Source organism: Hylobates moloch, unplaced genomic scaffold, assembly GCF_009828535.3.
Source record: "Hylobates moloch isolate HMO894 unplaced genomic scaffold, HMol_V3 SCAFFOLD_23, whole genome shotgun sequence".
Lineage (NCBI taxonomy): Eukaryota > Metazoa > Chordata > Mammalia > Primates > Hylobatidae > Hylobates > Hylobates moloch.
The window spans coordinates 19,620,800-19,634,448 of record NW_026652298.1 but is presented as its reverse complement, the minus strand read 5'-3'; the positions used below and the strand labels follow the sequence as shown (position 1 = coordinate 19,634,448).

General features: G+C 42.8%; 2 protein-coding genes across 3 annotated transcripts in view; both read right to left on the bottom strand.

Moving 5' to 3' along the window:
- Positions 1 to 2,048: 2,048 nt before the first annotated feature.
- CARTPT (CART prepropeptide) lies at positions 2,049 to 4,385 on the bottom strand. Its single transcript, XM_032144736.2, has 3 exons — positions 3,643 to 4,385; positions 3,132 to 3,215; positions 2,049 to 2,586 (listed from the first exon to the last, which is right to left on the bottom strand). Exons 1-3 carry the CDS (start codon positions 3,799 to 3,801, stop codon positions 2,479 to 2,481), a joined length of 351 nt encoding a protein of 116 aa, XP_032000627.1. The 5' UTR covers positions 3,802 to 4,385; the 3' UTR covers positions 2,049 to 2,478.
- MCCC2 (methylcrotonyl-CoA carboxylase subunit 2) overlaps positions 4,122 to 13,649 on the bottom strand; it is a 111,793-nt gene continuing 102,265 nt past the window's right edge. The window contains exons 17-19 of one of the 2 annotated variants that reach the window (XR_009211778.1): positions 4,443 to 4,575; positions 4,253 to 4,322; positions 4,122 to 4,138 (exon numbers count right to left, since the gene is read on the bottom strand). Coding sequence is in view for 1 of the 2 variants with exons in the window: in XM_058433984.1 (XP_058289967.1) it covers positions 4,500 to 4,575 (76 nt within the window). In the remaining variant the exon portion in view is untranslated. Of the gene's footprint in view, positions 4,139 to 4,252; positions 4,323 to 4,377; positions 4,576 to 13,649 lie in introns of those variants that run through there. The other variant, XM_058433984.1, reaches the window with a different exon arrangement.

The following is a 13,649-nucleotide window of genomic DNA, read 5'->3' as shown; positions in this document are numbered from 1 at the left end:
GTGGTGGCTCACACCTATAATCTCAGTGCTTTGGAAGGCAGAGGCAGGAGGATCGCCTGAGCCCAGGAGGTCAAGACCTAGCCTGGGCAATAAAGCAGGACCCCATCTCTCCAAAAATTAATTTTAAAAAATCAGCCAGGTGTGGTGGCATGCACCTATAGTCCTAGCTACTTGGGAGGCTGAGGTGGGAGGTTTCTTAAGCCCAGGAATTTGAGTCTGCGGTGAGCCAGGATAGCACCACTGCACTCCAGCCTAGGCAACAGAGTGAGACCTTGTCTCTAAAAAAAATAATAATAATAATGAGAAAAGGCAGTTGTGTGTGTTAGCCCTGACGGTCCTGCCTGTTCACTAAAGCAATTGCCTGATCTGATTTATTTAGGAATGATACAGATAGGAATAGTTAAGGGGCTCAAGAATATTCTAACTGAAATGATTTCTGGAAAAGTAGCAGACTGTGAAACTATTAAATAACTACTTGCACTTATTAAAGATTAAAACATATACCATTCTGCCTGGGTGATGTGGGTTGTGCCTGTAATCTCAGCACTTTGGGAGGCCAAGGTGGGCAGATTGCTTGAGCCCAGGAGTTTGAGACCAGCCTGGACAATATGGCGAAGCTCCATCTCTACTAAAAATACAAAAGTTAGCCAAGCATGGTGGTGCATGCTTGTGGTCCCCGCTACTTAGAAGCCTGAGGTGGGAGGATCACTTGAGCCTCGGAGATCGAAGCTGCAGTGAGCCGTAATTGTGCCACTGCACTTCAGCCTGGGTGACAGAGTGAGACCCTGTCTCAAAAAAAAACAAAAGAAACAAACAAAAATACCACATTCTAATCACATATAGGCTTGTGTAGGGGAATTCAAATGGAAGCGCAGCCCCAAAAAATACACCTTGGCCCCCAGTGAGCAATCTTTATTAAAGAAAGATGTGCTTTCTGGGAAATTCAAAGCCCAGTCTGTTGATTGCCTAAGTGACATGGAGAAAAAGGACAAATCTTTGGATTCAAAGGGATTGAAGCTAAAATTATTATTTAGGATTGTATGATGTAAGCAAATTCCATAATTCTCTTGCCCTCTGTTTTCTACTCTGAAAAATAGTAATAATATCTATCTTGCATGATTAGGCATGCTAATAATAATAATCACACTGCAAATGGTAACTGGGTAGCATTTTCTATCAGAAAACTCCCTGTGAATCCGTGGAGGGGCTTTATTTTTCAATTCTGCTATTATGCAAGTGCCTCTTGAGTTTGGATTAGGAAGCTGTTAACATTTGTTTCTCTCCTGATGCTGCTACTTAGATGTTACTTAGTCTAGTTTAAACCCTTGGAAATGTGACCTCAAATAAGCACTCAGAAATATTTAAAGGCTACTTAACTTTACATTTAATATGTTTTAATTTCTTGAGATGAATTCTCACCTCCTCCAATTTTTATTTGTTCCCCTCAAAACTATTTTCTGAAATGACTCTTTCTCCTGGAATAGAGAATTTTTCCAAGAGCGTGAATTTACTTGTGGGAATGAATGGGTCTCATAACCTTACAGCCTTTAGACAAATAACAACCCTAAACAGCCCATATCTTTAAATCAATGTATATTTTCTAATAAGGGAGTTGTCAAAACAAAATTTCTAATTTTTCAAATTGCTTTTAATGTGACTAAAACATGAAACAGTTTATATTTTATCGGTCTCACTGTTTAAAGTAAAGGGTCTGGCTAAAGGTTTTAATAAACAAAATCATATCACCTCAACTCCAACCATCTCAATCTCATTCATCTCTCTCTCTTTCTCTCTCTCTCTCTCACACACACACACACACACAAACACACACACATACACACCCCACATCGCTGCAATCAAAGAAAAATAGAGTATACTAAAACTGGCTTGGCAAACTCCTAATTAACGATCAAAACTCCTTGGAGCTAAGGTGCCATTCTCCCAATAGGCTGCTATTTTTAAAATATTTCTCTTTGAAAACAACAGCATGATTAATCTCACCATTTCCACTTAAATTACTTATATGAAAACAACAGTGCACTATGCGCAATTATTAAAAACACTTTATTATGTATAATTTGTACATGCTTCAATTTGTGTCACTTAGGGTGATTTATTTTCCAGGTTGTAATGACATCTACCAAGATTAGCTAGATCTAATTTTCATTCTGCCATGCCACATACAAAAATACAATTTTCAAACAAAGCTTCCCTTCTTTACACAAAGGTACACAAGAGTTTGTCAGACAAATAAAATAAGAATACTTCACACACATATCAACACCATACAAGGCATTATTCTTCACACAGTAACATCCAATATGTTCTTTTATTTTTGAAACAGCCGGAAAAGAGCCCTTTCCCTTCAGAGGAAAATAAAAACTTTATCTGTTGCTTAAGCCAAACTCCAGGGATGAAGGTGTGGTCCTCTGGGGAAAGTAGAGGGATGGGGATGTATGGAGGAGCATGGACGCCCCTTCATAAGCACTTCAGGAGGAAGGAATTGCAGGAGGTTCCTCGGGGACAGTCACACAGCTTCCCGATCCTTGCCCCTTTCCTCACTGCACACTGCTCACCGGCATCACACTGCAAACAACAAAATGTGTGGTCATCGAGTATGAACAAACCCAGGCTCCCAACAGGCAAGTCTCACAGTCAAAGCAATTTCTGTCTCTTGAAAGGGGCAATTGGACCCCATCACCATCACAGGAGGTCTACGTACAGTCAGGTCTGAAACAGGGAGCCTTGTGCTTATGACTTCAGTGAGAGTACATTTTTAAAAGAAACTTACATTATTAGTTCTATCCTAGTTTCTTCCACCTCTAGGTGGCGAGGGTTGGGGGGCGTGGGAAGGGGAGCATCACATTTCCTAGCTCCTTTTCTTGCCCAGTCAGAAGGGAAAAAAATCAGACCTTTTTCCTGAGCAACAAACAATAGACTTACACTTTCTTAAAACCCCTGTTCCTGCTTTCCCATTTCCTCACCCGGGAAGGAAGAAGGAGCCCACAGTATCCTGCAAGCCCATTACCTAAGTTATTTAGCCACATCCTACGGAGAAGATTGTGTGTACAATTCAAGGCGGTATACTTTCTCTTGGAAAAACACGGGAAGGGAGTGACCACAAATCTTACCATGGGGACTTGGCCATACTTCTTCTCATAGATGGGAATACGTTTACTCTTGAGCTTCTTCAAGACTTCCTGCAGCGCTTCGATCTGCAACACACGGCTCCGGAGCCTGAAGTTGCCGCCTTGGCTGCGAGCCCAGCCCAGATGCGCACTTCCAGCCCTAGTTATAAGGAGCCCCGCACCCACACGCACTCTGCGGTGAGACTCCGCGGACACGGGGAATGGTCGAGGGGTGGAACCTTAGCGGGCGCTGTCCCAGGTACTGACAGCGGGTCTCTGAGCCGCTGGGGCTCCTGTTGCTCGGAGGGGCCGGGATGAGGGATTCGCTCAACAGACTGCCAGAAGCCCGTGGGCTCGAGACGCTCTTCGGTTGGCAGTGGGTGCCTGGGAGTTGCGCTCAGCTCCCCGAGCCCTGACTCTGGGAATAGGAGTGGGGGTGGGGGGAGGAGGGAGGCGTGCAAGGGAAGGGACAGCGCGACAGCTCAAGGGGGTCGGGAGCGAGGGGAATACCGACCAGCTCCTTCTCGTGGGAGGCATCATCCACGGCAGAGTAGATGTCCAGGGCTCGGGGCTGGAGCTCGGCGTCCTCCTGGGCACGGGTACCCAACAGAGGTAGCATCAGCAGCAGGGCGGCGCCCAGGAGGGGCAGCAGCCTCATGCGGGAGCTCTCCATGGTGCTGAAACTCGTCGTTGCTGGGGCACCCCGCGCTCCCACCTTTTATAGTGAGCCCGAGCCCCCGTGCAGGAAAGAGGGAGGAGGCGAAGAAGGAAGGGGGTGTGGAGGAGGGCCCGGGTCAACCGTCTGTAGGCAGCGCTCCGCCGGCGCTTGACGTCAATGCCCGCCGGGCTCCAGGAGCCTGGGAACGAGGCTCTGCGCACAGATGGGCTAGAGCGCAGAGAACAGGACCCTGCGCCCCCAAATGCTGTCAGTCTCACGGCAAGGGATGCTCCCCGAGGGGCCTGAGCTGAAGCCGAGGGGCTAGAGGTGAGGGACGGGAAGCGGGAGGGGCCTAGGAAATGGAAAATGCCTTCGAGTCAATGCACAGGCAGGAGAGTCGTTTCCTATCACCTAGCAGCGGTGGCAGCCGCACCATCCACCTCGCCAGCCCTGCCTTGCCTCGCACCCCAACTCCAAGTGTGGCGGTGAGAAGGGGGTGTTGCCTCCAGACAGCCACGCTTGCTGAGCACCTTACTCTGTGGGGTAGGGGAAACACAGTATACAAAAGAAAGAGAAATAGTGGCCCTCCCCGTGATGGGTTCTATGATGGAATCTGTGTGACAATAGTTAAAAGAAGAGAGGGAAAACAGACAAACCCGGATTCAGTAGTGGTGCGGGAAGCGCAGACAGCCAGGCTCTGGTTCCCATCCTGGCTACACCACGTACAAGTTGTATGACTTTGAGCAAAATGAAGAACCTCCCGAAGCCTCAGCTTTCTCTTTTGTAGATCTAGGATTAAAAAGACGCACCTCACAAAGTCATCAGTAGGATGAAATGAGAGATTAAGTATGTCAAACTCCTGGTTCTTAGCTAAGCTTCCCTGTCCCTCCTTTTTGAACTTGGAGGCTGCCCAGGCAAATTTAACCATCCCCAGAACCTCCCGCCACCCACCACCGACCCCTGGTATCCAAGAAGCCTGTCTAGAAAGAGAGTAAAAGAGTGAAAAGAAAGGCAGCTCCATGATTATGAAAATATCTCCAGAGATCAGAAGTCAAAGGTGAACCAGCTCCCCAACAACTTGTGAGAACATTGTGGCTTTTTTAAAAGTTGAGGTCCTTACAGCCTGAATGCACATGGAAATTCCTGTAGGAAAAGCAATGCTTTCCCACGTAGACCTGCTTGCTCACCTGGCTTCCTTCACCACACCATCTTTCCCTCAACTGTTCCTAAATTCATCCACTCTTCTCCATCCCCATTACTATAACCCAGTCCTAGACAGCTGCCCCAGTCAACTTAATGTCTACCACTTAATCCCCACACTATCTTCTCTTGCCTTCCTCTACTCCATAGTTCACCACCAACCAGAGTATTTTTCCCCTTAAAATACACTAATGACTCCTAATCTTACTAAGCACTGAATCTAAATTCCTCATCCTGACTTACAAAGCATTATATGATCTTCATTCCTCTCCACCTCATGTTGTACCACTCTGCCCCAGAATCCTCCACTCCAGCCTCACATTGGCCTTCTTTCTGGTCCTCTAGCAGGCCAGTCACATTTATACTTTGATGTCTTTACACTTACCCCACCTTGAAAGTTCTTCTTGTATTTCCAAATGGCTCACTACTTCTGTCATTTAAATCTCAGTGTAAATGTCTATGACTACTCAATCCAAACCATCTGTCAATTCTTTTCTCCCACAGATAAATTGCTTAGCAGATTATGTGGGTCATTAAGATAGTTAATACACAATATATGCCTGGTTACTTCAACTATCAAGTATTTAATTGGTACTCAAATACACACTGGGAAGCAATTCAAGAAGTGATATCTCTTCTAATGAATAGCACACATATTAACAGCATCAAAATATTCTGCTGTGGGGTAAACCCAACTTGAAAATGTATCTAACACCTCCCTCAGCTCTGCTTTCCACATATACCTTTAGATTCTGCACAAGAAAACTTCAGTGGCAGCACGTTTTACTGTTAAAACCTTACAGAGACATATTGACACTCACTGCAAAAACCATCTCCAGTGATGTTTAAACTATTCTAAGCTTCAGAAGAAAAATAATCTCAAATAAGATTTTAGCCTATTCTTCCTGAAGGATGTAGATATTGTCAATGCAATACTTTCTCTCCAATTTTGTTCTACCCAAACACAAGTAATCACTTTCCCTTTGTGCTACTTCTATTGGAAAAAAAAAAAATCCAAAGTTTAAATCTTGCTGAACTTGAGTTGGTGCTATCATTTTCTTATAAGGAGGGCACATTTAGTTAAGGGGTTAGGGAAAGGACTCTTGGAAAATCCTGTGAAACAAGCCAGGGACATCTTTGTCACTTACATACCACACGCCTTTTTCATCTTGAACAGAATGACTTTATAAACTGTCTTTAGCTAGCATGGTATAGTAAAGTCTAGGCTATCTTCTTCCCAAAGACAACTTACGTAAGTTAAAACTCAAAAAGAAACAAAAGCATGAGACATTCCACAGTCTTCATTTTATGCCCTGTTAGGAGAATTCTTATATTCTTACTACTTTGTAATGACCCCATTAGGGGAAAAAGCCTATCTTTGATGCCCCAAGCAATTAAAATCATAATGGAATTTAACTACTACTTCTCACCCCAGATATAGAAAAGGGAGGCAGGTCACCTCATGAAAGAGAAGCAATAGCCAGGATGTGTCTTTGGAGATTTAATGTGGACAAATCTCTCTTAACCATCTTTTCTGAGATAGAGTAGGCCTCCAGTCCTGCTCTTTGAAATAGCTCAAGTAAAGAAATCTCATAAGCAGACAGCCAAGAAACTAGTGCCAGCAAGATCTACTTACAACATACTGCTATCTGAGAACATTTTAAAAACCTCTTCTTACTTATGCCTAACTCTTGGAGTCCTGAACTTTTCACTATAAAAACAACCCATCAATTGATTTGTGACTTGGCAAGAAAACGATGTCTGTATTGTTCTTGGAAAAAAGAAAATACACACACACACACACACACACACACACACACCCCTTAAAACATATGTGTTCAATATTACTAAATTAGAACTCTAGAGCCCTAAGATGTTAGGTAATGAGAAGGTCATGGCAGAATTTGACACCACAATGATGCTTTTTCCCAAGCTTTAGTATTTCTCTCTCCCTTCCTTTCTCCTTCAGTTGTGAATAATTTCTGTTCCTATGTAATTCAGAATAACACTGGCCCCTTAGGTTGTCATATTTCTCAAATATCAGACTACTTTGTTATCCATTAACGCTCATCTCCCATCCCTCACCCCAACCAAGTCTTGTTCAACAGTAAAACATCCTCAATTTCAGCGAGGTGCAGTGGCTTATACCTGTAATCCTAACACTTTGGAAGGCCGAGGCAAGAAGATTATTTGAGCTCAAAAGTTCAAGACCAGTCTGGTCTGGCTGGGCACAATGGCTCATGCCTGTAATCCCAGCACTTTGGGAGGCCAAGGCAGGTGGATCACCTGAGGTCAGGAGTTTGAGATCAGCCTGGCCAACATGGCAAAACCCCATCTGTACTAAAAATACACAAATTAGCCAGGCATGGTGGCATGCACCTGTAATCCCACCTACTTGGGAGGCTGAGGCAGGAGAATTACTTGAACCGAGCGGGTCAGAGGTTGCAGTGAGCTGAGATCACACCGCTACACTCCAGCCTAGGTGACAAAGCAAGGCTCTGTCTCAAAAAAAAAAAAAAAAAAAGTGTGGTCAACATGGTGAAACCACATCTCTACGAAAGAAAAAAAAGAAAAGAAAAAAAAAACTTAGTCAGAAGTGGTGGCACATGCCTGTAGTCCCAGCTACTCATGAGGCTGAGGTAGGAGGATTAATTGGGCTCAAGAAGCTGAGGTTGCAATGAGCCATGATCACACCACCACTGCACTCCAGCTTGGGTGACACAGTGAGCCCTCGTGAAAAAATAAAATAAAAATTTAAAATTTAAATTTAAATTTTTGTAAGTCCTCAGTTTTATTGACTTCCTAAACATTTGTATTTAAGACTGTTTCTCCTTATCTGTGTTAGTTGCACTTTCCTCCAAGTTAAACATCACTCTGTTCTCTTTGGTACACATATGCAATCTCTTGGGTGACATTTTTTTCATTTCTACATTGTTTACTCTCTGCTCTTCCTCCCTTCAGAAAAGAGATTAATTCCCATTGACATTTATGTTCTGTTTACTTCCAAGCCAGAGCCTTCCAAAGGAACTGCTATTCACTGTGTTCTAACTAAACATCTTTATCACTATCTGAAAGAAAATAATCTGTAAGTAAAGGACACTTGGAGTCGGTACTAAATTGGGAGGTGGTGGAGATGTAGTAGCAGAGAACATGTGCTTTACAGACTGCTTCTGAAGCAGCAAAGCAGGGGAAATTAAACAAAGCTTTTCAGTCAATTTTTTAAGCTTCCAGTTGAAAAGCTTTCCATTTCAAGACTTAATTTTAAAATCTGGGTGCCCCATATTCTCACAGCTCTGCTAAGTATTTTGAGGACAGCTGAGATAATCCAGACAGCTCTTGCCTTGAGGATCTTTGGGTCTGGTCATTTGTGCCCACATCCACAAACTCCTAAAATACAATGACTTAGTGAGATGAGGGTCCTACTAGAGAAAGAGGAGCCCAGAGAAGTCAGATATTCATTGCCACAAGAGGGAATCTTCATGAAAAAGTGGCGTCCTTTGAATGAGCTTCTCAGTCCTAGGGGATGGGTAGAATTCCAACAATAACAAACATCCCACTCTGGGACCTTGGGGGCGGGCAGGCAGCAAAGTCAAGTCATCAAGGCAGGAGATCTGGGGATCACTGAGTGCTCTGGGTTGCTGGAGAGCAGGGTGCATGGGAATGTGAGAGACGGGGAAGCATTAACAGGGAACAAGCCTGAAAAGGAACTTTGGAGCATGAAAAGAAAATCCAGAGTGGCAATAGATAGTTCCAAATTTGGATCCAATAAACAGGTGGTAGAAGCACAGGTGAACCCAAAAGATTTCATTTTTCAAAAACTAATACTAAAAACAAGCTTTTAACCTAAAAGCCTAGCCTGAGAAAAGTGGTCCTTTTCAGATATAGGGAGATAGCACTGACCAAGAGATAGATTGTTTCCTAGGACAAGGAAACATTTATCTGGATCCGAGCACAGCACACCTTGTTGGAGTGTGGCAGGGGTGGCATGCCTAACCCACACTTTGCATGCCACCGCTAACCCCATCTTCTCCTCTAACTTTTCCAGATCCAGATCTCCTAAGCTTACAGAAAGTGTAAAACTAGCACTAAAGCAGCTGATTAGAATACCCAAGAAATTAACTATATGACTTAATAGGGAGAAATTTTGAATCATTCAGTGATTGTTCATTGTCTATAGGTTCAAGTCAACTTCTCAGCATGGTGTTGAAGCTTCTTTTAATATGGTTCTGGCCATATTTCTAATCTCATTTTTCTCTACTCCCAACCAGTTCCATCAGATATATTTTACTTTGTAGGTACATTATCCTTATTTCTTAATTTTGCACTGAATTTACTAGGTTATGCTGCTATAACAAACAACTCCCAAATCTTGGTGACTTAAAAAATATACAGTTATATTTCTCACTCGTGTCCCATGTGCATCAAGAATTGATGGAGTGTTCTATTCATCGTCACTCAGGGATCCAGACTGACAGACCATCCACCATCTCTAAAGTGGCTAATTTTGTTCCAAATGGAAAAAAGAGTTTGTTCTATTCATTGTCACTCAGGGACCCAGACTGACAGATCATCCACCATCTCTAAAGTGGCTAATTTTGTTCCAAATGGAAAAAAGAGTTCTGGATAGTCTTTCATGAACAACTAAAAGCTTTGGCTCATAAGTGATACTTCACTTTTCCTTCCAACTCATTAGCCTGAAGTAATCATACAGCTCCACCAAAGTCAAAAGGACTAAGAATTACAGTGTTACCAAGTACCCAGAATGCAAACATTATGGAACAGCACTAATGACTACACATGCGTCTGCCTTTGTTCATGCCCTTTCCTGGTCCTCGAATGTCTTTACCACACCTTGAACGTCCAAAAAACTCATGCTTCCTATCGGCAGAATTTATTTCCTTGTGGATCTATGATTAAAGGCCCCCACCTCTTGAGAACTGTTGGCTGCAGGCCACCCTCAGGTTTTTAAGAGGCAACTCACAGTTTTTAGAGGCCACCCTTTGTTCTTTACCACGTGAGTTCCCTTAACATGGCCACTTCATTAAGGACAAAAGGTGAGTCTTTAAAGTGCAGTCTGCTAAGATGGAGCTTTATGTAAATTAGTTCAACCATTATGGAAGACAGTGTGGCAATTCCTCAAGGATCTAGAACCATAAATGCCATTTGACCCAGCAATTCCATTACTGGGTATATACCCAAAGTATTATTCTACTATAAAGACACATGCACATGTGTGTTTATTGCAGCAGTATTCACAATAGCAAAGACTTGGAACCAACCCAAATGCCCATCAATGATAGACTGGATAAAGAAAATGTGGCATATATACACCATGGAATACTACACAGCCATAAAAAAGGATGAGTTCGGGCCAGGCGCAGTGGCTCACACCTGTAATCCCAGCACTTTGGGAGGCTGAGGTGGGCAGATCACCTGAGGTCAGGAGTTCGAGACCAGCCTGGCCAATATGGTGAAACCCTGTCTCTACTAAAATACCAAAATTAGCTGGGCATAGTAGTGGGTGCCTGCAATCCCAGCTACTCAGAAGACTGAAACAGGAGAATCACTTGAACCCAGGAGGCGGAAGTTGCGGTGAGCCGAGATCGCGCCATCGCACTCCAGCCTGAGCAACAAGAGCAAAACTCCATCACAAAAAAAAAAAAGGGGGATGAGTTTATGTCCTTTGCGGGGACATGGATGAAGCTGGAAACCATCATTCTCAGCAAACTAACACAGGAATAGAAAACCAAATACCGCATGTTCTCACTCATAAGTGGGAGTTGAAAAATGAGAACACATGGACACAGGGAGGGGAACATCACATCAGGGCCTGTTGGGGGATGGGCAACTAGGGGAAGGATAGCATTAGGAGAAATACCTAATGTAGATGATGGGTTGATGGGTACAGCAAACCACCATGGCATATGTATACCTACGAAGCAAACCTGCACATTCTGCATATGTGTCCCAGAACTTAAAGTATAATTAAAAAAAAAAAGATGGAGCTTTAAATAATGTCATGTAGTTGCAGAAGTAACAGTCAATCACTTTTGCTATATTGTATTGGTTAGAAGCAATTCACAGATCCCATCCATACTCAAGGAAAGGGGATCACCCAAAGGGGTGAATACAAGAGGCAGAGATCACTGGCGTCACCTTAGTTTTTGTCTGCCACATATATACACTGTGAAACCATCACTACAATAAAGATAAAAGTCTCAATCACCTTCAGAAGTTTCCTTCTGCCCCTTGGCAATCCGTCCTTCCTCCATCCTGTCCCCAGGCAACCACTGACTCATTTTCCTATCATCACAGGTTAGTTTGCATTCTCTAGAATTTTGTATAATTGAAGTCATACGATATGTACTCTTTTTGTCTGGCTTCTTTCACTCAGCATAATTATTGTGCGACTCAAACATGTTGTTGTGTGTATCAATAACTCATTTCTTTCCATAGCTAAGCAGCATTCCATCGTGTGAATATATCACGGTTGTTTATCCATTCATCTGTTGATGGACATTGGCGTTGTTTCCGTTTTTGATATAACAAACAAAGCTGCTATGAACATTTATGTGCAAGTTTTTTTTATGAACGTATGTATTCACTTCTCTTGAGTAAGTGCTTAGGAGTGAAATGGCTAGTTCTTTTGGTAGATGTATGTGTAATTTTTTTAACAAACTGCCAAAGTCATTGTATCATTTTATATTTCCACCAGTAGGCTAGGGTAGTTCTACGTCTTTGCCAGCACTGATACGATTGGTCTATTATTTTACCTAATCAAGTGAGAGTGAAATGATACGTCTTTGTGGTTTTATTTTGCAATTCTCTGATGACTAATGATGTTGAACATCTTTTCCTATGTTTATTGGCCATTAATATATCTTCTTTTGTGAACCATCTGTTCAAAAAAAAACTCATACTTTGAGACACATTCTATCTGAAGTCTTCCTCATCATGGCTCCATCACACCACGAGATCTGCCTTGTCTTTGTTTCTATAGATCTTTATACACATATGTATTAATATGTCTAATGTCTTCCATCATACGATCATATATCTATCTCACTTGCTAGACAAGGAGATCTTGGAGGGCAGGGAATGTATCTAATCACTCTTATATTCCCAGTATTTATTATAGTGCCTGATAACCAGATGTATAGGGGAAAGTTAATTGCTATGAAATGAAAGACAACCTGTAGACACTAACTAGATGACCATTCAGTAAAGTACATAATCTGTGATTCACCAAGCACTTTAGAAGCGCTGCCAATTTACTGTCTAGAAACACCATTATCATCCTCATATCAGGAAAAAAAATGTGCCAGAGAGGAATAAATTTTTCAACAGCTAGTCAGTTTCAGAAGCAGGATATCTGAAGTATAGACTATGGCCTCTCTCAACAGTTCCTCTGACAACTAAGTGCATTTCAATTGCAAGATGGAACAATTTTTCTAAGCGCAAAACTTGCTGTGTCACTGGAAGCGGTATAGTCTCCACACTCTTGCCACAGACTTCTACTGCAATGCTTTCCCCTCACACTCTATGGTTCAGTACGAAGGGGAAGAAACTTGGGCAGGATCATATCCTAAAGAATCCTGGGGAGTTTAAATCTTGTCCCTGATCACCGATTTCCAGTGTGTTTTTGATGGCCTAGATTATGGACTTGGAAAAAATTATTCCTATGCTGGACAGGAGTTTGTCTTTAAAGGCATCTAAGGTCACTTTTTAAACCAAAATTCTGAGACTCTTCTATGCTTCCTTCAGAATTCATCTAAGTGAGGTCTATTTCTTTTGACATAAATTACAACCTCAGGAAAAACAGAATACCATCTGGCATGATCCAGAGAGGCAGGGCCTGGGGGCAAAAGTATATTTTATGGGAGGAAGGATCATCAACCAGTCTCTCCTTTATTTTTTAGGGGATTTCTGGCCCTGACGTTTATCTACTGTGTGTCAGGAGAAGTTTAATCTGATTCTGGTTTTAACAATAGATTCATCATGTTGGCTTGGCTTACCAACTAAGTCAGGGTCTGACTTCTCCTGCAAGCTTCTCTGCAAGCTAGATGTATTACCATTCAGATCTCAACACTTCCCATGAAGCTGCTTCTCTAAAGCCAGCCTGGTGAGGCCTCTGAGGTAGATGGGCTAGCAATCACTCCTTAAGCTCCTCCAACATTTGCAGAAAGCCCACAGGGACTGTGCTTATTACTCAGGAAGGTGAGATTAGAGTGGGACTTTGAGAAGACTGAAGCCCATAGGATGGCAGGCTTGCCCAGGGCTATGTATCAGGTTTCGTCTTCCATTAATTGACTGCTGCAAGACAGTTGTTTGAAAACACAATTTAACTTTATGAACAGGATTATTCATAAAGTTATAAAGACAAGGGAGGTGCTTATACTTCTATACAGAGAAAACTTAGAGAACTTAGGGAAGGCAATGTAACCAATCAGAAGAAGGGTGCTAGGGGGCATGTCTTGAAGCTGCATTGGTCACAGAGGGTTCATTGGTTGTGGGGGATCTTAGGGAAGTGACAATGGAGATTATGGGGCTGGTAAAAACCCTCAACTTCCCTTACTGTTTCACATTCCCTTAATTTTTCACTCTTCTCTAGGAAAGATAGCTCTTCAACCATAGCCTTGTCTCTTAGACAAGACTTGGGCTTT